Below are 26,163 nucleotides of genomic sequence, written 5' to 3' on the forward strand. Positions count from 1 at the left end.
AAAAAAAAAAAAAAAAAAAAAAAAAAAAAAAAAAAAAGATATGCATATGGCTAGAACATAATGCCTCACAATTTTCATGTGGAACTAATACATGAAAATATATTTTCTATTTATTTGTATAAAACAATTACAGTTTGAATCAAGATGTCAGATAGTTACTCTTGATGGCCAGAGCCCAAACAAAAACTCCAGTTTGCTTTTAACTGTAGGCCAACAAAATGTCATGAATTTATCTATATTTTTCAAAAAAGATAGTTGCCACAAAAACAACATAATTATGTGAACATGGCAGGACATGAAGAATCTGAGGATTAGCTCAAAAGTACATTCCAGTCTTTTTACACAGCAGAGCAAAACTTAAATCTGCATCAGTATAGTAAAATGACATTCCATCAAGGGAAGCAGGCTCCTGGAGGATTCCTTATATCAGGATATAGTTTAAGCAAAACCACACTCCGATCTTCTGATCTTACATAAGGCAAGACTTACTGTGTTTACTATTTACCACATTTGCCCTTGACCCAAAATATTAATAATATATTGCTTTTCCATCAACAAGACTAGTTAATCATAAGAAAGATTTCTTCTTAATTGCAATATATTTTGAAGTATTATGTTGCAGAGGAATAGCGGTGCTTTAAATTATAACGTCTAACCAAAAACTATCAGTTATTTTAATGCAAATCCATTAGGCTAATTTTATCAGATCCTGCTCATATGTTACAGTAGATTATCATTCTTAATGAAAATTCTCATAATAAAATGCAGCAGAGTTAAATTAATGTGCACCATTTGGATAGCAATGTGCGAGTATTTTTTAATATGGAATACAGCCACACGTTATCATTTTCCAAATAAAGCATACTCCACAGCCTTGAAGGAAATGAAAAACAAGGAAGTATTAATTTAAAGGCAAGTTAATAACATTTCAAATCTAGTTAAAGCTATTAAAATTTTTAATGTTATCCCCAAATTTACAGCTAATGGGTCTAACCACCAGGGTTAACCTCCCTTGCCTTAAAATGCTGTCAGTGAGTGGATTTCAAGTCTTTTAGACTTGAAAGATTTAGACATAAATCTGCAGGGGGAAAAAAAAAAAAAGAGAGAAATATGCTAGAAATATACTAGATCAATAAAGGTAGGAGCTATAACACAAACATCAAGCTAGTTTTCTCTTGCTAGGAAGCCAGCATATGATCTCCTGCTTGCAACTTCAGATTGCAAACATAGTAAAAATATCATGTTAAGCATCATAAGCATCAGTGATAAAATAAACAGTTTCCTAACTGTTTAAAAAAATTCAGTAGAATTAGAGAATGCCAAATTGATTGCTAAAGGGCAGCACTACATATTAGAGTAGGCAGGTCAAACTTATGCCGAATCTTCCACATTTGCTAATAGGTATGCAAAGAAGCTGCCAAATGTTTTTGCAGGCTGCTGCACTGACCCCACTGCCTTCCTTTAAATGAGACCTGACTGACTGCTATGCTGACAGGAAGCATTACATCCAAACTGCTTATTCTGTGTTGTAAGCCAAAAGAGACCGATTTTTTGTATCGCCTACTGTGCTGAGGGTGAGCAGAAAAAAAATCACAAACAATTTCACGTGATAGGAGAGCAGAGCAACTGCTTATTCAGTCACACACTGTAAGAATTACCTGGAGCCTGGATGGCTCAGGAACAGCTCCACAAAATCCGCTATGCAGCCAAGACAACAGCAGAATGCTCTGTTGCTTACACCTGGCCACGAGAAAAAGACACCTCCCTCACCCTGTTTAGAATCGTAGAATCGCTTAGGTTGGAAAAGACCTTAAAGATCATTGAGTCCAACCTCAACCTAACCATACTACCCTAACTCCAACAACCCTCCACTAAATCATGTCCCTGAGCACCACGTCCAAACGGTTTTTAAACACATTCAGGGATGGTGACACAGCAACCTCCCTCGGGAGCCTATTCCAGTGCTTAACAACCCTTTGTGTAAAGAAGTTTTTCCTAATATCCAACCTAAACTTACCCTGGTGCAACCTGAGGCCATTTCCCCTCATCCTGTGTGGAATCAAGAGCCATTGATTTCTTGCAGGCTTTATAAAAAAGCCACTCTCTCCTGACCACAAATTCAGTGATAACATGTCCCAGTGACCAGCAGAGATAAATACATATTTTTATTAACTCTGTGGATCCCTGCAGCCTCAGACTCACCATCAGCTAGATTTAACACCTCAAGTCCACCAAGAGCAGACCTGGAAGTTCAAATTCAGTCTGCTGCCCTACTCCATATGAACTGAAAGTAGGGATTGTCCCTCAGGAAAGGCTGAAAAGTTAATAATGCTAACTACTATGCTAGGAAAAGTTTATTCACATTTTTAGATAAAGACTATAGCTTCAAAAATGAATGAAAAGACTGTCCTCCTGTCAGTGACCCCACTCACTCTCTAGTCAAGATCATAACTTCCTTTTCACTGGAAAGAAGTTTGCAAATAGATGCACTATTGCTATTTTGATCACTATTCATTAAAGTATGTACAGAAATAAACTTGTCTGACAAACTGATTCTACAATAGCTCTAGTTGTCTTTAAAGTATAACATTACATTATGCTTTTCAATTATTTACAGCTGATGGCAGTTATTCCATTGATTTGGGAGAGAAAGGACTCAATTAGACATTAATTTATGGTTTGAGAACAGTTGGTCTTTGTTGATTTCAGGTTGAAAAGCAAATCCTATAAAATGGGACAAATCTACACATCGTGCTCTTTAATGCTACGACATGGTACTAGCCAAAGCTTCATAAACTCTACATAAAACTAGCTGTAAAGTGTCTGTGAAGAGCATCCTAGGACACGTTTTATGAACGGTGGACGCTTACCGCAGAAGCTTCTGCACGGACCTGCTGGCAGCATCAGGAGGACACGGAGCCCTCAGGGAAGTGTTCTCTCAAGCACAACAAGAGAAGTAGGAGTAAGGGCTAAGATGATAAATTCTGTGGGACGTAAACAAGCATTCTGCATGGTGCAGCTCAGTTGGACGCACTCAGAGCCAGCCTCAGCACTCTTCATGCCACAGGAAGGCTGGAGGTCAGAAAGTACGAAGGGCTGGGACAAAGCTATGCTGGGAATTTATATTGGTAACAGACAGCCCTCACCTCATCTGCAGCAGTAGGTATTTTTCTGTTACTGTGGTGCGAAATTTTAGACTTGGGAGAAAGAGGACAATAGCTTTTCATTGTAGCCAGCAAGCATGTACATTTCTAAGGAATTTTTAAAAGGTGGCTTCAATAGTTTGCCTCGTCTTTTTTGTATTTTACATTCATATTATTACATATTATTTTCCTGAAGGCTAAACATCTTAACCTCTTTGAAATGTCAGCCTCAGTAAAGAAACGAGCTCTACCTAATTTGTCCTCATTTCCACTCATCCAAAATCCCATTAAAATGAAGTGTTCAGTTTTTTTCCCCCCTTCCTCCTCGATATTCATTTTCCATTCAGAACAAGGCATTTTATTCCCAGGTGGTGAAAGCTCACATATGGAAATGTATTTAATTGGTTTAAAGATTTAAATATAATCTCTTCCCACTCCATTCTCACTGAACTGGCTCTCCAATAATTGAGCAAAACACTCAACAGACTGTTATATAAGACAGAAAGACACAAGACAGCTTCTCCAGCCTTAGAAAGACATTTTTGCAAATCATTTTCTAAAGTATTAATGCTTTTGATGAGAGAGCTTACCTACACAGACAATGAGTAGAAAAACTAAATGAAGAAAGTCTCCCTTTTCCAATGCATTTCTCTTAGGCACTCTTCTGTCACATGCACACGTGAGAAATCACAGCCAGGAGCCCTCTGCTCCCTCTTTCCTTACCTGCTCTACCAAGCACACTACCATGGATTACTGCCTCGTCTCATTTTGCCTTCGCTTCCTGCAAGTCCCAAATTCTCTCTTTTTTTAACCTCATCTTCTGCCATCATCTCCAGCCCTTACTGGTAGAGCTGTAAGCGCTGCACAAAATCATATCTATTTTACAGATATTTACATCATATTCTACTGTTCTTTTATAAATAGTAACATAAGAACAACTCATTTAAATACATATTGTAGGATGTATGGGGCTGCTGAATCACAGCCTGAACCTCTGATTGATCACCTGAGGCAAGCAATGAGTCAGCCAAGGGAGCACAGGTGAAGGCAATTCACCTGTGCTGCAGGAAGGGGTGGAGCCCGGCTGCACCTCTCCTAGACCCATTTAAGAGCTGACTGCCAGTGGGGAAGGATCTCTCTGGAGATCTGCTCCACTAGAGTCTGTTTTGCAAGCCCAGGATAGGGTGAGGGTCTTTCTTTCCTTACTCCAATATAACGATCACATCAGCCAAGCTCCTGGATATACCATACCATCTGTATATCCATTGATTATACATATACCATCTGTATATCCATTGATTACACATAGGAGAAGTGTGGCCTTTAAAAATATTGTGCTGCTTTGACTATCGACTAGGGTAAAAGGTGTAAGTTCCTGCTTTGAACTGACACGCTATTCTGAAACAAATGCAGAACATCCCATACACAACTTTTCTGTGTTAGTTGCTAAGCTGCTACACCTGGCAGTCAAGTTATTGAATGTTACTTCAACTGAAAAAAAAAAAAAAAAAAAAAAAACACACAACAGAAACACTTCTTCAGTTACTATTCAAACCATACACAATGACCAAACACTTCCAAAGAATACTTGTAATGGAGAAGGGGAAGGGATAAACTTGCAAATTACAGAAGACAAAACAAAATGATGCTGCAGCTTAGAGTATTTTGCTATTTGGAACATGTCTTCTCATAAAGAGCAAATGTACAAAGCAGTAGGAACAGTTTTCCAGCCACAAGCTAACTGCCCATGAATTTACCTCTGACAACTTCTTCCACGGACTCTGTAGTTGTGGTAGTAGTGGTTGCGATACTGGTAGTTCTTTCTGTTGCTTCCTCATACTCTTCCTCTGTCTCTTCAATTTCATCACCATCATCATCGTCGTCATCATCAGCATCTTCATCTTCCACAACAGTTAGCTCCTCATCTTCCTCTGGTTGTTCTTCTACTACCTTATCATCACTAAACAAAGAAGATTATAATGATGAGTCAGCAACAATGATTCCAAACTGCTGAGACATTTTATATGGCTACACTGTAAGGACAGGAAGATGTTTCCCCATCTCCCTCTTCCACCTTTAAATAAAACAACATAGAGAGTCAGGGACTCTGAAATGTCTCAGTGAATAAGAAATCAGAGGGAGAAAAAAGCATTAGCAATGCTGTGAGAAAACTTGCAGGATACCAGACTGGAACTCCTCTTTGTACACAGGGATGGAAAAAAGAATTCTCATCAGCAGTATCGTATTTTGACAGCTGAATAACACTCCAAATACGCTTGCTTCACTCTGCCATCAACAAATCAAGTTGCATTTTGAAAAAAGCCCAAATTAGCCCAAAATGCACTCAGCTCATACACAGATGAAAGCGGAGAGTTCCTCTGGATTTTCTCACCCAGGAGACACCTAATTCAAAGACATGCTGTGGGCTACTTTGCTTGTCAACTTCAGAGAACAGCTCAGTGTCGAACCAAGCATCCAGCTGACCTGTAATTGTCTACAAATGACTGTTTCATTCTGTTGTTACAACAGCATTCCGTGAATAGAAAAGCCACTATTAAGGGAGTTGTGGACAAAGCAGTTTCCACAAGATTTAGTGAAAAGACACTGTCCAAATTTTTTGTGGGAGGGAGGGGACAGCTGACACATTGCTGCAATTCATTGTTCAGCTGACTGTTGCTAGCTCTTCTCTCTGTGGCTTTGTATTCTTTAGGCATCTCAAAGCATGCAATGGACACAGCAGCAATGCTAAGGACCTAATTATCCAGAAAGAGAGAAGAGCCTTCCAGTTTTGGCCCTCTGTACAAGAGCTGCATTGACCAAATGCTGAAGTCTGCAGGGTTTTCCTGATAAAGCCAGTCTCTCAGCCTGTAGGTGTGGCCGCTCAGCACGGCAAGCTCAGCTAAACTACACTGCAAGGCCTATGGTACTAAGCTGCCACGTATCGGATGGGCCCTGAGCAACCTGATCTGGTGGTTGGCAACCCTGCCCACAGAAGGGGAGTTGGAATTAGATGATCTCTGTGGTCCCTTCCAACCCAAGCCATGACTGTATGAAATGTAAGCATACCTCTGAGCTCATGAAGAAACCTCAAATTACTGGGCTAAATCTCATTATATTTCACAGGATCCTAAATGACAATTCGTGCATCTACGTACAATTCTCAGGAGTTCAATCAGTTTTCAGCAATAAGAAGGAATACTGCAGTCAGTTACCAAACACGTTTGGTGGCTTAATGTGTCAAGAAGATTACGACTGCTCATGATTCTGAACGATATACAGGCAATAGGCCAAAATACATACACTTACTGACTGCCGTTGCTGTTTTTGGAAGATTTCTTAACCCAGTACCAGCTGTAGGAAAGTCTCACGTTTGTTAATCTGTCCTCTTCTTGAAATTGACTGCTAATGAGTAAATTATCCTTAAATATTCAAACACGCAGTGACTTTTTATCAGCATCATACACAAGAGGTTTTGCATCTTTTTTTTCATGGCATCACATATGCTTGAACAGCCTTTTATTTGACGTTAACACCTTGCCTCTTTCACTTCATTTTGAAGACTAAGACTGTAACGTTTCACTTTACAATATGTTGTCTAGTACAGCTTTGAGAGTAAAGTCAGAGCAAAAAAGAGGATAGAATGGTCTTTTAAAAAGTGTTGGGAAGAAATTAGGAAACAGTGAAAAGAATCTTGTGTGCCACAAGCATGATCACTAGGAATAAGTTAAGACTTTATACAAACAAGCATGCATTCTCTATTTCTCACCCCCTGGCCTTTCAAAACACAGGAAAGGATTAAATAATACAGCTTTCCACTCAGTGAAGTCTAGGCAGGTTACAAAAATGGGAATAGTAAAACTGAATTGCAGAAGAATCTGTTTCTGTTTACATGGGAAAGACTGAAAAAGGGACACAACCACCAGGTTCTTCTCTTAGTTTCTTCATTTCAAAGAACTAAATTAGAAATTCCAGCATTTCTACAATATGGTCTTCCTCTGGCATTCTAATTTCAGTATCTCCAAAATTACCATCTTTGTTCTTAGTAAATCCTTTCTGAGCAACAGAATTCTTCTGTTTCCATTTCAAAACATTAAACCTTTTTAGGAGCATGAAATAATTGCTACACGTACACTATAACCTTTGAATAGCCAAAGGAGATGAATTTTTAAGTTCTAATATCTGTTTCTGATCTCCAAGCTAAGGAGCTTCTAGTCTTGGCTACCTACAGACATTCAAACTAGATGTGCTGAGTATAAGAAACCCAGATTTTGATCTAGAGCATCAGACAGACTATGCCTTTCAACTTCACAGAAAGCTATTATCTCTTTCTTTCTTTCTCTTTCTGTCTCTCTCACCTGAGCTAAAAATACAGGAACTTTTAAGAAAGTGCAATTACTGACAAGTTCATAAAGTTTAAAAAAAAAAAAAACAAACCTCCAGTCCAATCACTCAACACCTCACACTAATGAAACAAAAAAAAAAACCAAAAACAACAAAAAAAAGGAAAGTCAATTAGTCACATGAAAAGCTACTTCAAAAATAATTTGTATGCATGCATCCAAGAACCATCTGTTTTTAGCTACACAAAGCAATTAACTCAGCCATGTCAGTCTCCAGCATTCTACTGGAAACTCTGGGCATCAAGGCCAAGCTTTTCGTGTTAAGGGGAGCCGTGACAGAGGCAGAATATAAGAAGATAATTCTCTATATGTACCAGCTGCTTCTGCTCACCATCACAGTAGTCCCTGGTTTCCTCTCTAGCAATTTATCAGAAAGAAATGACTACAGGTTGCCCCAACCTGCATCTCCTTTATGAGTTGCCCCTTGCCGCAAGAACTGTACATCAGAGAAGGTTGTTTCTGTATTTTTTTATTTTTTTTTTTTTAAGGCAGAAATAATAGAAGACTACAACAGTCAAAGCTGACAGGATCAAGCTCCTGAAAATATTCTAAAAATCTTCCAAAAAAGATTTTTTGTGCTAGAATCTTCTTGATACTATTTGTGATCATTCCTAGAAAAACTGCATCTGTGCTAGCAACACATATGGCAAGATTCAAATCACAGAAATGGTATTTTGAAGGATTTATTTTACTGCAAAAGCTACAGGAAAAAGGAACAATAAAAACAGAATAAAAGTGCTTTTGCCCTTGATTTTGATACCTAAATGGAAACATAAGCCTTGCTATATACTTGTAGAAACAGGATACCTAAAGTTTGGCTTTGCAAGGTTTTCTCTTCCTTATTAGCCCTGCTGTTCAAAGAAAAGTGGAAGGGGAAAAGTGCTTTGCACTTTCTCAATAGGATTCTCCTTCAGTGAAACTGAATACCAGAATGGGACTAGTATTACACTGTAACACAGACCAAACTGCTCGAATATAAAACAGTGAGGGACATACCCTAGCAAGCTCTAACAGTAAAAAAAGCAACAGTTTACATTAGAAATCAATGCAAGTATGCTAATCCATGCGCTCCTAAGACTCAATCACAGCACACATGCTAGCAGTGCAAGCAGAAAATAACAACGTCTTCTAAGAAGTAATGGTGACAAGATGCACAAGAAAAGCAATAATGTGTGAATGGCTTAAGATCACTCTTCAGGGGCCAAGGGCCACTGCTAAGGAGGAAGAATCCCAGTGTTTGCCAGTAAGACACTGAGCCTTATCCTTCAAGATAGGTTTAGTATCTATAAATAATGCTAAATCCCGATAGATCTCTGTCTTAAAGACAGGAGCTGGAGTTGGCACTTCTAGTATTATGAAAGGTACTACACCTCCTTAACACAACAAGAATAATTATCCTTGGTTTTATTTCTTTGGACTTCATTGTTGTTACTATCCTGGGTCTTCCTCAAAGAGCACAAAGAGGAACAACAGAGGAGTGAAGTTATACTTCAGGACCGACACGTCTACATTCCGAATGGTGCCAAAACCTCCCTGCTGCACATTGCATAAAGCTCTGTTTCTCCATGTCGTACTTCATGCTCCAGTACCATTTCACATTTCTCCATCAGCACCTGCACAGTGCTGTTTCCCAGACACAAAGTCTCACAGTGTTTGCACATCTCTCACCTCGGCATCCACCTTCTTCCAACAGAAGCTTACTACAAGGTGAAGGTGGATGCTGGTATTTTTCTCAGAAATCTTTGAGTTTTAATATATGTAGCAGGTGTGCTTGATTCCCATTATTACATTTTACCTTCTTTGCTTTACGAGTATGTCTCAGTTTTGTTTCTTCTTTGCAGTACCTTAACAACATTTCCATATATTCCCTTGATGCCATTCTAGGCAGGGTTTTATTAGCACTACAGACTGAAGTGTTTCGTTTAAAAGACACTGTTGACATTTTGCCTCAGCTTAAGTGGCACTGGTGACAGAATTTTTCAAAGGCTGCTCAAAAAATATTTCTTGATACACTGACAAGTTCACAGATTTGTAAAGCCATATTATAATCTTCTGAATTTAACAGTTCAGCAGTAAACAATGGAGGTTAATTCTGAGGCTTGAACACAGGCATGAAAATATTTGCTATTTTCATACAGAACATTACTGTACCTCATTCTGCTGTCAGCAGAGACTTCTGGCAGACCAGGCAGCACCATTTCCTTTAATGGTGGACACAGAGGTCACAGAGGCTTTGAACCTCCTGCTCCTATCTCCCCACATATGGGATATTAAAATTCATTCCTTTATCATGGAAATAAGACTTCCTTCAAGCATCCAAGCAGTGCAGTGGGTTGTTAAAAGGAATCATCTACATTCCTATGTGTGATGAAACACATTACTTCAAGTTTGGCAGTTGTAGCACTATTTCTGATACATAGAGGCACTGGAGTTTCAGGCAGCCCTAAGAGGTAGCAAGTTCCACTTCCAACACTGATATAAATAAAAACACACCAATGGGCATATTTCTGTTTCTAGAAGACATATCACTGTACAGCTACTGCCAGTATGTATCTAGGCACATAGTTACAAACAGTGCTTAAAGCACAGTTCCGTTTATGCATATCTAATAACTTTCTTTACTTAATCCATCACTTCAGTAAGAACTGACACCAACGTATTGTTTATTCACTTCACTCAGAATTGAGCATATTCCCATTTCTTCTTGAAGACAAAACTGAAAGACTGGTAAAAGGAAACAAATGAAAGTGAATTATGTTCTCTTGCTGATCAAGAAAGGAGAAACAGAAGATGATGGTTTGATTTTAGTATTCCATACAATGTCCCTACAATGGGGACAAAAACAGAATACAATAAAGAGAGCAATTAGTTTTCTTTCCAACTGTGCTTTAGGACTCATGGGACTGCAGCACAAGCTATGTTTTAAGAAGAGATTTCTGTCTGTAATTATTACCTTCAGACAAAAATTTGGCAAAGCTTTCAATTGCCAATAACAAATAACTAAGAACTAATTAGTAGTTTGGGGAAGTGCCTCACACCTTTGTTTGCAATAAACTCTCATCCATTTGGACATGCTTAAAGCACGATTTTGCCAAAGAACAACTTGAACATACTTCATCACTAGGTGAAAAAGAAACGAAAAGGTGTAAAAGACAGATGTTTAGAAATCTGAAAAGATTAGCATTCACTACACTTTTGAAACTATTTTAACACAAATAGATTCCATCTGCACCATGGTTGTTGGTTTTCTTTAGCCATCAAAACTGAGTAACTAGAATCACAGATTCATTAAGGTTGGAAAAGACACATTAAGATCATTCAGTCCAACCATCAACCTACCACCAATACTACCCACTAAACAATGTCCATAAGAACTACATCTACCCTTTTCTTAAACACCTCCAAGGACAGTGACTCCACCACCTCCCTGGGCAGCCTGTGCCACTGCCTCACTGTTGTTGCTGAGAATAAATGTTTTTTAATATCCAATCTGAGCCTCCACTGGTGCAGCTTGAGGCCACTCCTCTCATCCTATCACTGTTACCGGGAGAAGAGGCTGACTCCCACTTGTCACAATCTCCTTTCAGGCACGTGTAGAGATGTTATGTTGGCTCTAGACACTGCAGGAATTAATAGAGGACAGACAACTTCTGCACATAAGCTGCTGCCTTTGCTCTTCCAGCCCAGCAAGGGAAGCTGAGAGTAATTTATGAATCCGTAACTTTGACAGCTGCAGGTGCCACCATCCCATGCTTCTCTATAGCCTCTTCAGGTCTTCTCAAATGAACTTCAGGAAACATGAGACAGGACTGGATTTTCAAGTATTCAGCCTGTGTACAGCTTACCAGAAGATTAATGATAAACACAGATATGCATTCTAATATATAGGAAAGATGCAGAGCATAAAGCTCTTTAAATGTGAGTTTGGAAATAGATCCAGCTGCGAGCCTCTTAGAGTAAATATCTTCACAGAAAACACAAAACAGGAACACAGAAGAGTATGACATATGCCTGGAATCCAAACAAAATGAGTGCACTTGACCTGGCCTAATTACCAGGCTTTTGATTAAAAGCAAATTAGAAAGCTAGCAGGCAAGGAACCAAATTTCCTCACAACATGCACATCAAAGGTTTGGGCATTTTCTACCTAGCATTTATCCAAAGCATACATTCCTCTGACTGAAGGATGAGTTTTCTCACAAACCAGGTTTGAACCTACCACTGCACACACTGCATTCTTCTGAGAAGTGCCACTAATTAAACATATGATTCAACACAGGAACTACTTAAACCTAAAAACTAAGCCAAGGGTGCACTTAGGAACATGAGTGCTCACATCACTGCACTTTCTAATATTTAACTTTGGTGCACTAGTTGACTTCAAGGTAAAAGTGAGTATATTAGCTATGTGAAACTGAGCACCAGAGGAGTAAATGTGAACAAGAGTAACATTGTTTTAGTGTAGATGAGGGAAAGTCAAACCAAGCACAAAATGAAGATTTCAGCATTCACCTTGAAAGTATAGGAGGAGAGAGTTACACTAAAAATGTCTTTTTCCCTCAAGTGCTGGGACAGGGACAGGACAGGAACTAAAGCGTGATGTAGCCATGAGGTCAGGCACAGTTTCAGGAAAGAAAAGGGTTATGCCAGACCCCCAGTCAACGTATCTGGTCTTTTAAATGGCTTATTGGTGACAAAGCCTGAAAAATTACAGTGATCTACAGAATCAGAGGTCTAACCCACAAGGTACCCTAGCCATAATATTTCTGCTCTGCCTGGTAAGTGATCCCAAAAGCAGAAACTGCTTAAAACTCCCTCAGTTATTTTCATTAGGCCTGGATTAAACTATGCAAACAAATTAGATATCTCACAACATGAAGAAATGATGTGACATTTGGGCACGTATGAACACTTTTTAAGGTACAGTTAAAATTTTAAGAATTCAGATGGGTATCTTCTACCATATACCAAATCGTAATGAGAGATTCATACTGTTTAGCATTTTTGCAGCATTCATTTTGTAATTTCTAATTATTTTCCATTTTCCCTTTTGTTTTTCCTTACTCTTAGAGTTGCAATTATGTATATTTTCACCTATCGTAACACAAAAAAAAATTAAAAATGAACTAAGCTATTTCACAGTATAGCTTTTGAATTCTTAAGACTTTACCAAACAACAGAATTATGTGATTCTTAATGTCTCTCATCTTCCTGATTTTTCAGTGTTTTTTTTTTTTTTTACCTTTACACAGAACACCGATAACAAAAAATTGCCTGCTTTCATTAATTCCAGCAGAAAGAATAAGAAGTTGCAGTAAAGATCTTTTAATCTCATTTTTAAACAGAACACCTTAAAAAAGGCAGAGAAACTCAAAACTAGAAATGTGTTTACAAACACATAAAATCCATCAGGATCACAGAGCCTTCTGACATTTAATTGATAATAAATTCAAAACCCTGACAGTAGAAGATCATTAAGACCGAATGTGATGGAAGATGGCAGGGTGAAGGTCGTCTGTGTGGCCCTATTTCAGCCAGCCTGAGAATCAGCAGGATCCCCTGGATCTGTTACAAAACATTTGTTTCTGCAAAACCTCTGCTGAAATTAGAAGGGAATGTTCAATGTCTCTTTGTCTAACCTGCTATCTCACAGCTTATCTGAGGTACTCAGTATGAACTATGAACCAAATAAGTATGTGCTTTGTCTGTGGAATTCTTCACCTCAGTACCCTCACACAGTAACTACTTCAAGAACAGTAGTCCCAAACTGCAAGAACATCTTTGTTTTACAATTGGAAAAGCAAACAAAAAATGCCAGAAGCACATAGGCACCTGGATGCTCAGTTTAAGATGTTGCCTAACATTTTTCAGAGAACATGCCATCCTAACTTTTCTAAATGCACCTATCACCAGCAGATTCTGCAAGCAGCCAGACCCTCTGCTGAGGGGATCCCTTTCACTCACGCAGCCAGAACAAGCTCTTTACCACGTCAGCATTTTACTGTTTTAACCTTTTCTTTTACACTCAATTCACAATTTCACTGCTATTTTTTCTCAGCACTGATAAAAACAGAGATCTCTGTTGCATGTTATCATGCAACGAGAGCCAAAAACATTCAAGATTAGAAATATCTTCTGTCAGCAAAATAGAAAAGTATTTACTGTTTCCATCCATCTATTCGGAAGTATGTATGTAGCCTTTCTTAAAATGTGGAGAAAAAAAGTATTTACTACAGAAAATGCTCTGCTACATGGCATTTTATTAGCATAGCCTCACAAGTGGAATTCTTAAATTTCCGCAAAGCATCCAAATACTGATTTCATATTTCTAGTGTAGACCACAGTAACAACCTCCATCACTGAAAGGCAAAGGAGAGCAGGAACTGCTGGCTAACGTTATGGAGGAATATCCAGTTATGAATCCATTGGCACACAGATATCCTGGTGTGACAAATACATGCTGAAAAACCCTAATGCAAATTTCTCACTTCCAAATATTTTTTCACAAAGAATACATAGCACACTGTTTGCAATGGAATGCAATCTTTATGTCACAAGAACTTTTCAGAACATCTAGGAGAAATTGAGATGCTTACTACACAAATGTATATAGGGAACCTTTAGCTCCAACATTTCACTGTTGGACAAGTGACAACGTTTTTGCTTAAAACGCTTTTGCTTATTACTTAAAGAAAAAACTGCAAGAAATGACTTTGTTTTTTGAGGTCTTAAAAACAACATCCCTCTCTCAAAGTCTACTATTTATTAAATATCCAAATTTGATGCCATTAAACTCCTAAAAAAGGCTGAACATTCATCTTATAGGCGGGTTGCACAGCTAGCAAACTGCACTCATAAGGGGTCACAAAAGCATGGATATATCCTACTCATCACTTTCTCAATTAGATTAATTCTCTCCGCCCATAGTCTCATCCATCATTTCTGTTAAGGCTTTATACTCAAATGGTGTTTGGATTTGCCAACTCAGCATCGCTGCAATTACCCCCCAGCGCAACACGCTGTTTCATCAATTCCATTGAAATTTCTTGTCCTAAGAAGAAATCCAACACTTAGCACACTTTCTAGAGTCATTAACACTCCTGTGTTCTTTTGCTTTCTGAATTTTATTTTAACATCCACATGAAAAAGAAAAAATTGCTATTAAAAGACACTGTGAATTATCTAAGTATTAAGAAATTGTCTACATGAGAGACAAAAACAATTAACGTAAGGATGTAAGACACAATATGCTAATAGCATACTGAATATGCTAATCACATACAGAATATGCTAATAGCACAAAATACTTCAAAAGATATTCAGGATAAGCAGTAATATTATGCCTATTACTTGTTAGTGCCTTAAATTTATAAAGAAAAGCAATTAAGTTTTATCATGAAAATACTTATAAAAACAGAAGTTCTTAGATAAGCTGTACCATTAATATCAGCTGTGTTAAAACCAATAGCATTTTGAGATGTGTTTTATAACAGGTATAAGATGCTTTGTTATTCCAGTTTCTAACTACAAACATTGAGGAGATATGAACTTCTGACCAATCAGCTGAAATATTGTTTTTCAAAAATCAGAATACCTTCCACACCATCTCCACTACATTAACTCCATTTCTTTAAAATACCAATTTGGCAATGGAGAATTCTTATGACATCAAGTTCACCTATTTCAATAATTGCTTTTGATCTCTACTGATCTGGGGAGGAGGGCAATTAATAATAAGCAAGTTTTGTAACTTCTTGTGTACATATTAGATCACTGACCCACAATTAAGAACAATTTGTATTACAATAGTCAAGGAGAACGATGTCTCTGGTTGCATCCCTCCCTGCTCTTGTGTCACAGATGGCCAAACTCCCTTCAAAGCAAATCCTGGACCACTGGCATGAAGTTCCATTTCCTGAACATTTCAGGGGTATACACAGCCTGTTGGCACAGCACAGAAAAAGGGAAACCTTGTTTATCCATCCAAAAGCAAGTAATTTCCTGTTTCTAAGTCAAAATCTGCAGTCCAGACCCTTAGTTTCAGATCTAGTTCAGCTTTACTAGTGCTTCAGGAGTGGATGCGATTAGTTTTGATTTTTTTTTCCTCCCAAGAATCACTTAGGAGATTCCCACTGGAGGATTTCTCTCTGACATTTTAGAAATTGGTTTTCCAATTTAATGAAAGAGCTTACACAGAAGATAATTCATTGTTGTTTATTTTAATGCGAGTAATATGATAGCTTGAAAACAGATGAATACTCAACAGAGACAAAACGTTAATTTTGTTTTGCCTCCAGTGACTATTTGCAATAAAGAATTTAGCACCTTCCTTTTTCTTGATCGATGTCACTGTTTTTAGCTTTACAATACCAAAACCTTCAGGACTCCAGACATCCTATTTCTATATTCTTAAGACATATGTTCTGGGCCCAGAACTGGTTCCAGTTAAGCTACTGATTTTTCACTCAACAATGCAGGACAACACTAACAGTAGAAATGATGGGAGGAGCAAAGAACGGACACGACACAAAATGGCACGGCACACTAGCTAAACTACGAGTGAACCTGTAGAAATTGAAGGGCTTAAGAAGCAGTTGGAATCTCATTCTTAAAGCCTTTGCAGCTCTACACCAGCAAATGTGCACAGCCAGCCAGCAGGCTGGGCCTATGCCCCCCTCAGGCCTGCAGCTCTTGCTGTTCCCATAAGGATGCTGGAGACCCAGCTCCCATCCCACAGCAGTAGTGGTGTCCACCCACATACAGGAGCCTGCCTCGCTGTACATGCACTCACAGGAAAGGTGCACAACACACAAGGCTGAAGGCCTGACCATTGAGGTCCTCTACAGAAGAGAAACAGAAATCTCTCCCTGAAATGGGGTGACCTCATTGCAGCTCTCCAGTACCTAAAGGGAGCCTATCAACAGGAGGGGAGTTAACTCTTTAAAAGGGTAGATAACGGCAGGACAAGGGGAAATGGTTTTAAGTTGAAGGAAGGAAGGTTTAGGTTGGATGTCAGGGGGAAGTTCTTTACAGAGAGAGTGGTGAGGTGCTGAAACAGGCTGCCCAGAGAGGTTGTGGATGCCCCATCCCTGAAGGTGTTCAAGGCTAGGTTGGATGGGGTGCTGGGCAGCCTGGTCTAGTATTAAATGAGGAGGTTGGTGGCCCTGCATGTGGCAGGGGGGTTGGAGATTGAAGATCCCTTCCAACCCGGGCCATTCTATGATTCTATGAAATGGGAGGAAGCAACTTGCTGACATCACCACTTTCATCTTCGAGTTTCATCAAATATCCTCTATGTCAGAGCTCAGTTTCTTTCTTCCAGAGGTAGTTCAAATGCCAAACAGACTGAAGAATTAGTCAGATTTGTAAATAAGAAAGATTGATAAAAAGTAAACAAGACGCTCTGATCTCCCTAAGCATACAGTGGGAAGAAATGCACAATCCTGCCAAACAAACTCCCCAAAGGGCTGCCTTTTCTGTTCTATTTTCACCTGCATTTTCTGGATATATGCACAAGTGAGACAGAGAAGGAAGGAGCAGAGGAAACAGAAGGGCAAGAGGGAAAAAGAGAGATGTAAAGGGAAGACGTAGGATTTCATGTTTTGCATGTTTGTTGCCACACTATTTGCAATCCCATATCACAACCAAAACATTGCTTCACGGCTCTTGCCTGGACAAAGTCTCCAATTGCTCTGTGATGCACAGACCCAAAGAAGGGAGTCATGTTGGAATTGGTCATAGTTACACCTAAAGTAGGCAAGACCATTTTTCAAGAACAGAAATGACAAAAGCCCATAAAATTTGTCTTTTAAAATTATTATACCGACTCTTGTATACTCATCACTTCTTGACTACTGCAATTACTTGCTACATGTCACTGTTTAACTCAGGAATTTTTCATAAATATTTGCCACAAGTAGACAAATTGCCTGTCTGGCCTATTTAGCTTCTGCCAAGGTAACAGCGTAACATAGCAGGAGGACTCTGTGCTGCTGCTGCAGGTCAGGGCACTAAATGACTGTGGCCAATTTAAACGCACAGATTGATTTAATGACAATGCTCCAGGGAATTTCCACTGTAACTCATTTGAAGTTAACTTGCAGGCATTTACGAAAAGAAGACAGTAGGTAAAACCATGCATTGATATCTTTGCCCCACTTGAGTTACAAAGGTATAAAATGAGCTAAAAAGTGGAAGAAACTAAATGCACAGCTCCTCCATGTCAAGTGAGAATCTTTGTAAAGGTACTCAGCAGAGCAGTTTTATTAGTTCTCTGCTACTTTTATTCCCCGAATGCTTGAGCAAAACAGACAATTAAAAGCACGGTGTCTCACCTGGAAACAATTTGGCATAGGAGTCACATACACTATGCTGTTTTCACCATTAGGAAAAAAATGGCTGGTTTTAAGAGCTTTTCGGGATTGTCTGGATTATGGGTGAAGGAGACAATTAAGAAATTTCAGTTTTTCCAGATGCCTACCATTGGAAAAAAAAAATTCTTTGAGATAGCAAAAAAAAGTATACATAGCTTTAACCATTTCTTTTGCAGCATGTGGGAGATAAGCACTGCAAAACCAGGACACAACATGACCACCACCTTATACAACATAAATTCTTATTTGGGTTTTACTTCACAGATGCCTAATTTTCAGCATAAAATGGATTGCATTCCTTTGAATTATTTACTGTAGCTTTAAAAATCCTAAGGGCAGGTACAAATAAGCCATAAAACTTCGCTTGGCAGAAGTTTATGAGAAACTGTAAACCAAGCCCTTACAAAATACACAAAGCACTACAACACATTTACTACACTACCCAAATCATTAAATCAGGCTGAACATACATTATGAACATACACTGAACAGACAAAATTAATTTGGCCTGGAAAAAAACAATGAGAAATTTAAATCCTCTATTTTAAACCTTGAAAATAAATTCAGATAGTCTCGTAAAATGACACCTGACTGAATTTAGGACAATATCTTGTCATTCTGAGCCACGAGACTCATGTCCTAAAGAAAAGCTTTCTATATAACCCTCAACATTGTGCTTCTGTTTCCTTAGTGTAACAGAGGAATACAGACAGCAGCCTATTTTGCAGGTTGAAAGGAAAGCACCGGAGGTCTGATATGCAGTGATGAGAAGATGAGAAGAAGCATGCATGAAAGTGTGTGGACAGAGAAGATCTTAAGTTTTCAGCTCAACCACCACTCCCAGAGATGTTCAACTTGAGGTATCAAGGACAACCAAAAGCTCATAGCAAGTGTCCAGGTATGGGCAGGAGGCCATGAGGCTGTGCTGAATTCTCAAGGGCAGCCAGAGCTTGTAGGTCATTTGACTGAATTGCAGCTATAAACAGAGATCTCTGCAGCTATACTGAGAACCCATACCTGCACCTGGCTGTCCCTTGGGCAGTCTTCAAGGTAAGTTTAATTAAAGTGTGGATAACAGCAAGGAACACCACTGAAAATGGCTGTGACTTCTTAGTTGCACACTATTTCAGGACAAGCACAACGACACCATTTCAAAAGCACAGCCAGATCCTCCCTTTTGGCCTCACTGAAATGTGCCATATCCATCACGGCAGAACACCCTCCATCCCTTTCCCAAACACTTCCAACAAGCGACACTCTGACGCAAGCCATATCCTTTTCACGCTGATGTACAGGTCAGTCAGAGCCACGTTGGTCAGAACATCCATTTGTGATGATGCTGTAGCTCAAAATGCCTCCGTACACTCTTTTAATGGCATGGATTAATCCTGTAGCCAGGGTCACCAGTAACAGAATGGTCTCCACCCCAGTGCAAGGAATGGGTTCTGTTCCAGCTGCACCACTTGCCAATTCTGAGCAAAAAAAGATACTGAAATACCTATGGCATAAGCTTCCGGGGTTAAACCACACAGGCAGATCTTAATGGAACAACAACAACAACAACAACAACAACAACAACAACAAAAACACAGAAATTCTCATGCAGTACTGGCCTGAAATCCTGACTTCTGGATAGAAACAGAAAAATAAATCAGCTCAATAAGAGCTGCAATAGAAATTCTGCAGAATGCCAACAACAAATCCAAGGCAAAGTGGAAGGTTTCAGGTTGAGACAGACATTGTCAGTGCAAGATCAAACATTTATCGCAAGCACAAATACAGGCAGGGCAAAGAATGACTTGTGAGCAGCCCTGAGGAGAAGGATTTGGGGGTGTTAGTTGATGAAAGACTCAACATGAGCTGGCAATTTGAGCTTGCAGCCCAGAAGACCAACTGTATCCTGGGATGCATCAAGAGAGGCATGAGCAGGAGGTCAGCGGGAGGTGATTCTGCCCCTCTTCTCTGCTCTTGTGAAACCCCCACCTGAAGGGAGTTTGGAACTAGATTATCTTAACGGTTCTTTCCAATCCAAACCATTCTATGATTCTATGATTTAAGATGAAAAATAAAAACTTCAGTAGACACTTCAAACAATATGGCTTTAATAGCATAAAATACTGGGAATTTAGCATTGAAAGATATCCTCCTGTACTTTTCCCTTCCCTTCTCCTTTGTTCTTCACAATCAGCTCAGTGCTAAGGCATACATATACTTATTAAAACATATGTTTTTATATGCCTAGATGGATATATATACAAATAAAAATATACAAAAATATAGACACAACATTTGAACTACCACCTACTACTGCATGAAAAATTAAGTTTTTGTTGTGTTTTTGTTGGTTTTTTTTTTTAATATGATTAAATTTCAAGAGTATTTCTGTCTCCAGTACACATGGTTTAAATGCCGCTAGGAAGCTGAAGAGGCAGCAAGAAATACGAATGAGTCAGTATAAGAGAACTACAAATTACTTGGCTCTTCATCTGCAATTGAAGTACAAGTGCCCATAAAAGGATCTTTTCATTTTTCTTTTGTACGCACATGTACGGGGGGTGAAGAAAAAAAAAGCAATATTTGCTTGGAACTTCAGAAATTGCTTGAAATGCAATTCCAGTTTCTATTCCCGGAGGATAAAGAATTTCTGAAGTTATTCCTGAACTACTCTCTTCATATATTAAATTGCTTCAAGAAGAACAAAACAGAAGAGTAAGGTAAATGTTCTGTGACAAACATGAAAAAAACAGAAATAAATTGCCTTATAAACAAAACAATTTTATATACATCCTTGTGTGCTCTTCCATTTGAAATATTTTAGGAAACTTTGAACTGATACATGAAAGTTGTATGTACAGATATAATAATAACTATATACAATATACAGATATAAAGTAGAATCAAACACAAGATAGATCAATCTTCTATTTCTCTATCATGTATATATACAAAGGAAAAAGCAAATCAGGATGAAGTATATGCTAATTTCATACTCTAACAGAACATTTTATAATCAAAGAAAACACAGATGTGTGACACAGCAACAATCCAAGGGTTAGTTTGCAAATCACATCAAAAGGTTATAAATCATGACATTTTGATAACTATTGGAAGCTTAGGTCAGAAAAAAAAATCCTGAACACTGGGAGAGGGAATATACAATGTTGCCTGATAGAGATTTCTTGCTTCCAACAGCTCATGCCATTCATTCATCTACTTACAAGAGAAGACTGAAAATTACAGTAGGAAAATATTTAATTAATTTTAATTTAAATTTGTAAATTGTTTTAACTTACTGCATTTTTCAAGAATTCTTCCTTGCAACACACACTAATACTTTGTCAGGGAATGTTTAGATGCCCATCATGAAGTGTTTTCCTAACTTTACACCATATTACAGCAACTTAATTACAGCAACTTAATTTCTGTCCTTCACCTCTACCCTATTCCTCAGCTTATTTTCATCTAGATTATTACTAAGTCCAAACTCACACAATTAGGAACTGTTAACTTTCTGCATTAAACACTTCATTTGGTCCCAGTTTATCTTCACGGCTCTCCGTGAGATTGCTTATAATTTTACTCAAGTTTTGGATTTTCCATCACTATTTGCAAAAACTGCAATATCATCACCTAAGAAGCAGAAACACTGCATTCTCTAATCTTTTTAGCACAGCATGAAATGTTCAAGTCAAAAATAATTTAAGTACAAAGATAATTTGTACTTAAATATTGGTTTTATGAAGAAACTCATCTTCCAGTACTGGTTTGAATTCAGTTCTGCTCTCACAACTGCTATCTAATGTGCTAAAGAGAGCTGTATGTTCTTGACAGCACTGGACCACTCAATCACAAGATTTGGGTCAAAATTAACAGATGTGCATAGGGGATTTCAAAAGACAAAGATGAGTATGGTATGGAATAGTTCTTTTCCATCCTATTGCTGACTTGCAAGGGAAACCTCCATTCCCTACTGTAACAGAAGCACATTAATTACTCTTACTGTCAAAGGCTAGACGTTAAAACAGATTTTCTTCTATAAATCACACTAAGAAATTAACAGCAGAAAACAACACAGCTAACACCTATTATAAATGAAGATATTTCGAAGTCTCCAACAGTGACAGCAGCTAAAATATCTGCTGAAATGCCCCCAGACTGCACAGGAAGAATGTTAGATAACAGTATTTGTCAATTAGTAGTCAAGAAGTCATGCAATTAAGCATTTTCACTATAAATATGGCAATACTTCTAACTGAAAAAAAAAGATAAAGGCATAAAATGTGCAATAACTGTATGAGCAATAAGCTTTTATGTGGAAGGTTAAAAAAATTATTTTAGCCATTATAGCTGCAAATTCACTTATAGAAAGGAGTCTTCCTTCAACGATGAGGTCTTCCAGACAGATTTTTGGCATATCTTATAAGATGATAAGGGGAAAAAGCCACTCCTACCTTCCATCTGCATAGTCTGCATCTGCGCCTCCCCACCAGACATCTGAATCATCATCTTCAGCATCAGCTGAGTCAAGATTGTCGCTTTCCTCTGCTAATGGGCAGCAAACAAATTCCACACCACGAAACTTGTCAATTCCACAGGGCAGCAGCATGCCATAGTCATGCAGATTCATACTCTTCTCACTACAGGACTAGAGAAAATGAAATAACAACATTGTCACAGAGGAGGCTGGAAAAAGATGTCACTAATCTCAAGACAAAGTAAGGGGCCGTGTACAGCTGTAGGAGGTTGAAGTTGGTGAGCTGCATGTTCTCTGAATTTTGAAACATGACTTAAGTCATCATCTCTGCATTTACTGCTTACACTGTCGGTAGCTCCCTGCCTGTGTCTGCACTGAGCTGGCAATGTGTGCTTGCAGCCCAGACAACCATATCCTGGGTTGCATCTAGAGAGGCAAGACCAGCAAGTTGAGGGAGGTGATTTTGCCCCTCTACTCTGCTCTCGTAAGACCCCATATGGAATATTATGTCCAGTCCTGGGGCCCCCAACAGAAGACAGACATCGAGCTGCAGGACTGTGTCCAGAACAGGGCCACAAAGACAATCAGAGGGCTGGAACACCTTCCCTATAAGGACAGTCTGAGAGAGTTGGGGCTCTTCAGCCTGGAGAAGAGAAGGCTCCAAGGAGACCTTATAGAAGCCTTCCAATACCTGAAGGAGGCCTACAGGAAAGCTGGGGAGGGACTTTTTATAAGGACATGCAGTGACAAGATGAGGGGAAATGGCTTTAAACTGGAAGAGGGCAGATTTAGACTAGATATTAGGAAGAAGTTCTTTACTGTGAGGGTGGTGAGACACTGGAACAGGTTGCCCAGAGAGGTTGTGGATGCCCCCTCCCTGGAGGCATTCAAGGTCAGATTGGATGGGGCTTTGAGAAACCTGGTCTAAAGGGAGGTGTCCCTGCCTATAGCAGGGGCCTGGAACCAGGTGATCTTAAAGGTCCCTTCCAACCCAAACCGTTCTGAAGGAAGCAGCAAGACCTTCCTTCCACTGTCCTTTTGTCTTTGCCTGTATGGAAGGACTTATCTTCTCCCACATACATGGTGACACCATATGCTCCTGCTCAAAATTCTCACATGTTTTATTTCACATAAAACCCTAAGGCAAAATGGTTATTTGTCCTCCTGGGCTATTAATGCTTTTAAACAATTCACTGCAAGACAGATTTACATTTAAAATTAGAATTTCCATACATGAAGGCTGATGCCTTAAACACTTATTTTAAGAGGCCAATGGTATATATTAGATATTAGATATTACATAAATACATATTAGCAATTGTAATACTAAGTTCATTTCTGTATTCAGTTAAAGTACTGACAATTTGAACTCTGTGTTCGACTGCAAGATGGCTTTGTACAGTTCTGTGTTTCATAAAGCCTCTTAAACTTTCATGCTGAACTTCACATACTGCATCCTGAGGCCCTGTGAAGTAGCTAGCATAGGAATATGACACCAACTGATGGTAATAGTAAAGGCATAGCCTTCATCAATTAAAGTTTATCAGCTAATTTTTAGCTCCAGAGCAACAGTAGCAAGGAAAGCCAGATCAGGCAGAAAATATCATGGGTAATGGAGCGTAAGGAAAAAATAATGTTATTAAGTAGGGTTCATGCTAAATAATGCACAATTTTCTTATTAAGTGTAACAAAAAGGCTTTTACACAACCACTCATAAGCATCCTTTTAATTTCTTTTCAGCATCACTACTATAACTTCAGCTCATTCTCGGAATAGTGATACAGTTCTAGAAAAGCAGATTAACATACCTCTTTAGCAACAGTATGCCAGTGCAGGTGAGTTTCACACACATCCATCCTTTCCTGGTGAAGGAACTTGCACTTGTCTGGTACCAGAAGGGCATCACTCACAAACTCACCCACTGAAAGAAAAAATAATAGTAAATTTAAAAAACCATGAGTAACAAACAGTAATTTTGCATCTAATACCTCATCCTGTTAAACCTCTTGGTAGGTATAGACCTATAGACCAGCTTTCATAGCAGCAGGGGCTGTTTGCAAAGAACAGTGCAATTTCTGAATTTCCACAATGCTCCTGACTTTGATCTGATTTTGATACTGGATTGTGGAAACTTCAGCATAATATGGCAACTTCTACATGAGCTGTGTGAAATATGTTGGACCTACTGATGACGTGTGGTGCAACACGAAGCTAGGAGATGGTGGGATCTAGCTCATGGAAGTCTAGCACAAGATGCTGGGAGGCATGACGATGCTCTGCTTCTGCATCTATACAGGGCTTGTGTAGGGAAGGGGCCTGAAGTGCTTTGAAATATTAACAGTTTTTCCATTATGGAATAAATCTTATCCTAACATATTGTTTTTAATAATCCTAGAGTATTTACAGTACTAATAGTCCACTGAGTTATTGTTGTGATGTAGACTCTCTTCTTGCAGCCTCATTACATCAGCCAGATGAATTCAGATTAACCAAGAAGGGAAGCAGAGCTCAGAAGCCAGGGAACATGATGACTCATCATCACCTGCCTACCTGGATCTGACCAGAGTTGGGGAAAAAGGACTTTGCATTGGACAGATCTGACCAAAGAAATTGTGCTGCCTTTAGCAGTAGCACAGAAGTGCAACAAGAACACCACTGAAGTACATAGTACTCACAGCTTCAATACTTACAATTAAAAAGAAATTCAGCTGATGAATAACATGATTTATTAGACTAAAATCACTAATCCTGTACAATTCTGGCTTTACAATTAAACAAACCCAAACCCTTGAAAAATGTTTTAAAAGAAAAAAAAAAAAAAAACTAAAAAACAAAAAACTGTAGAACGCTTTTGAAAAGTTGACACACTGAACAGACCCTGCATTGTGAAGCACATGACTCAGCTGGCATAAACAATCAGCTCCCCAGAGCAATTGTCTGCAATCTCCAAAAAACTACAGTGGGTTTTAAATGAACAAACCATGATGTCCCAATGGCTGAACGGACACAATAATGAGTTAATGAATTGGAAAGAGATGACTGCAAGTTTACTGTTCAGTAGAGGGTCATCTCAGGGACCTGACGAAACAGTCCTTGAGGCTTGTATTAACAAAGTCTGTTTTAAAAGTAATCAACATCCCCTTGCACTGGGAGAAAAGCACAGTTCAGCAAATACATGCATATAGCTTTGCTAATCATCAGGATGTACTTTTCACACAAAGTTCCTTGTTCAACTTCAATGCTTTTGATCTCAAGTCTTTAAATTTAGTTGCTTAATTTACTAGGAAAAAAAGGATTTTATTATCTTTACCCTTGTGTGACACACTCTACTGCTTGCAAATTATTAACAGAAATGCTTTCTGGAGGTACGAGGAATAAACTTGCAGAAATAATGAGTTGAAACACTTTCTGGTAATCCGAAATACAAAATTTGCAGCTTCTGTTAATGGAGTCCCTACTGCCAATGGTGTCACACCTAAATCCTGCACTGAAATGTGAATAAATGTGCATCTTGCTCTTAGTCATATACTGCCACACCTCCAAAATGATTCAGCTCATAGGTAATGAATAATGCTTCCATTTAGCCAAGTAACTGAGCACTAAGAAAACACTTGGGTGTTCTGCTCATGGAGCATGTCTGCCTCACTCTCACAGGACAGAGCCTTTCACAAATACCTGCAGTTATATGTTGCTGCCTGTTCAAGCATACAAAGCATTCAGAGCTTTGTCTTTATGGCAAACATTTCTAGAAAACAAAATAAATCCTGCAAAAG

General features: G+C 38.8%; 1 protein-coding gene across 2 annotated transcripts in view; it reads right to left on the reverse strand.

Moving 5' to 3' along the window:
* The window catches only part of APP (amyloid beta precursor protein), a 201,823-nt gene that overhangs the window by 80,212 nt on the left and 95,448 nt on the right, over positions 1–26,163 (reverse strand). For both annotated transcript variants that reach the window (XM_085241509.1, XM_085241500.1), the window contains exons 4-6: positions 24,199–24,311; positions 22,368–22,561; positions 4,901–5,103 (exon numbers count right to left, since the gene is read on the reverse strand). In XM_085241509.1, the coding sequence (XP_085097635.1) occupies positions 4,901–5,103; positions 22,368–22,561; positions 24,199–24,311 (510 nt within the window). The remainder of the gene's footprint in view (positions 1–4,900; positions 5,104–22,367; positions 22,562–24,198; positions 24,312–26,163) is intronic.

This window comes from Meleagris gallopavo, chromosome 1, assembly GCF_905368555.1.
Source record: "Meleagris gallopavo chromosome 1, MGAL_WU_HG_1.1, whole genome shotgun sequence".
Taxonomy (NCBI): Eukaryota; Metazoa; Chordata; class Aves; order Galliformes; family Phasianidae; genus Meleagris; species Meleagris gallopavo.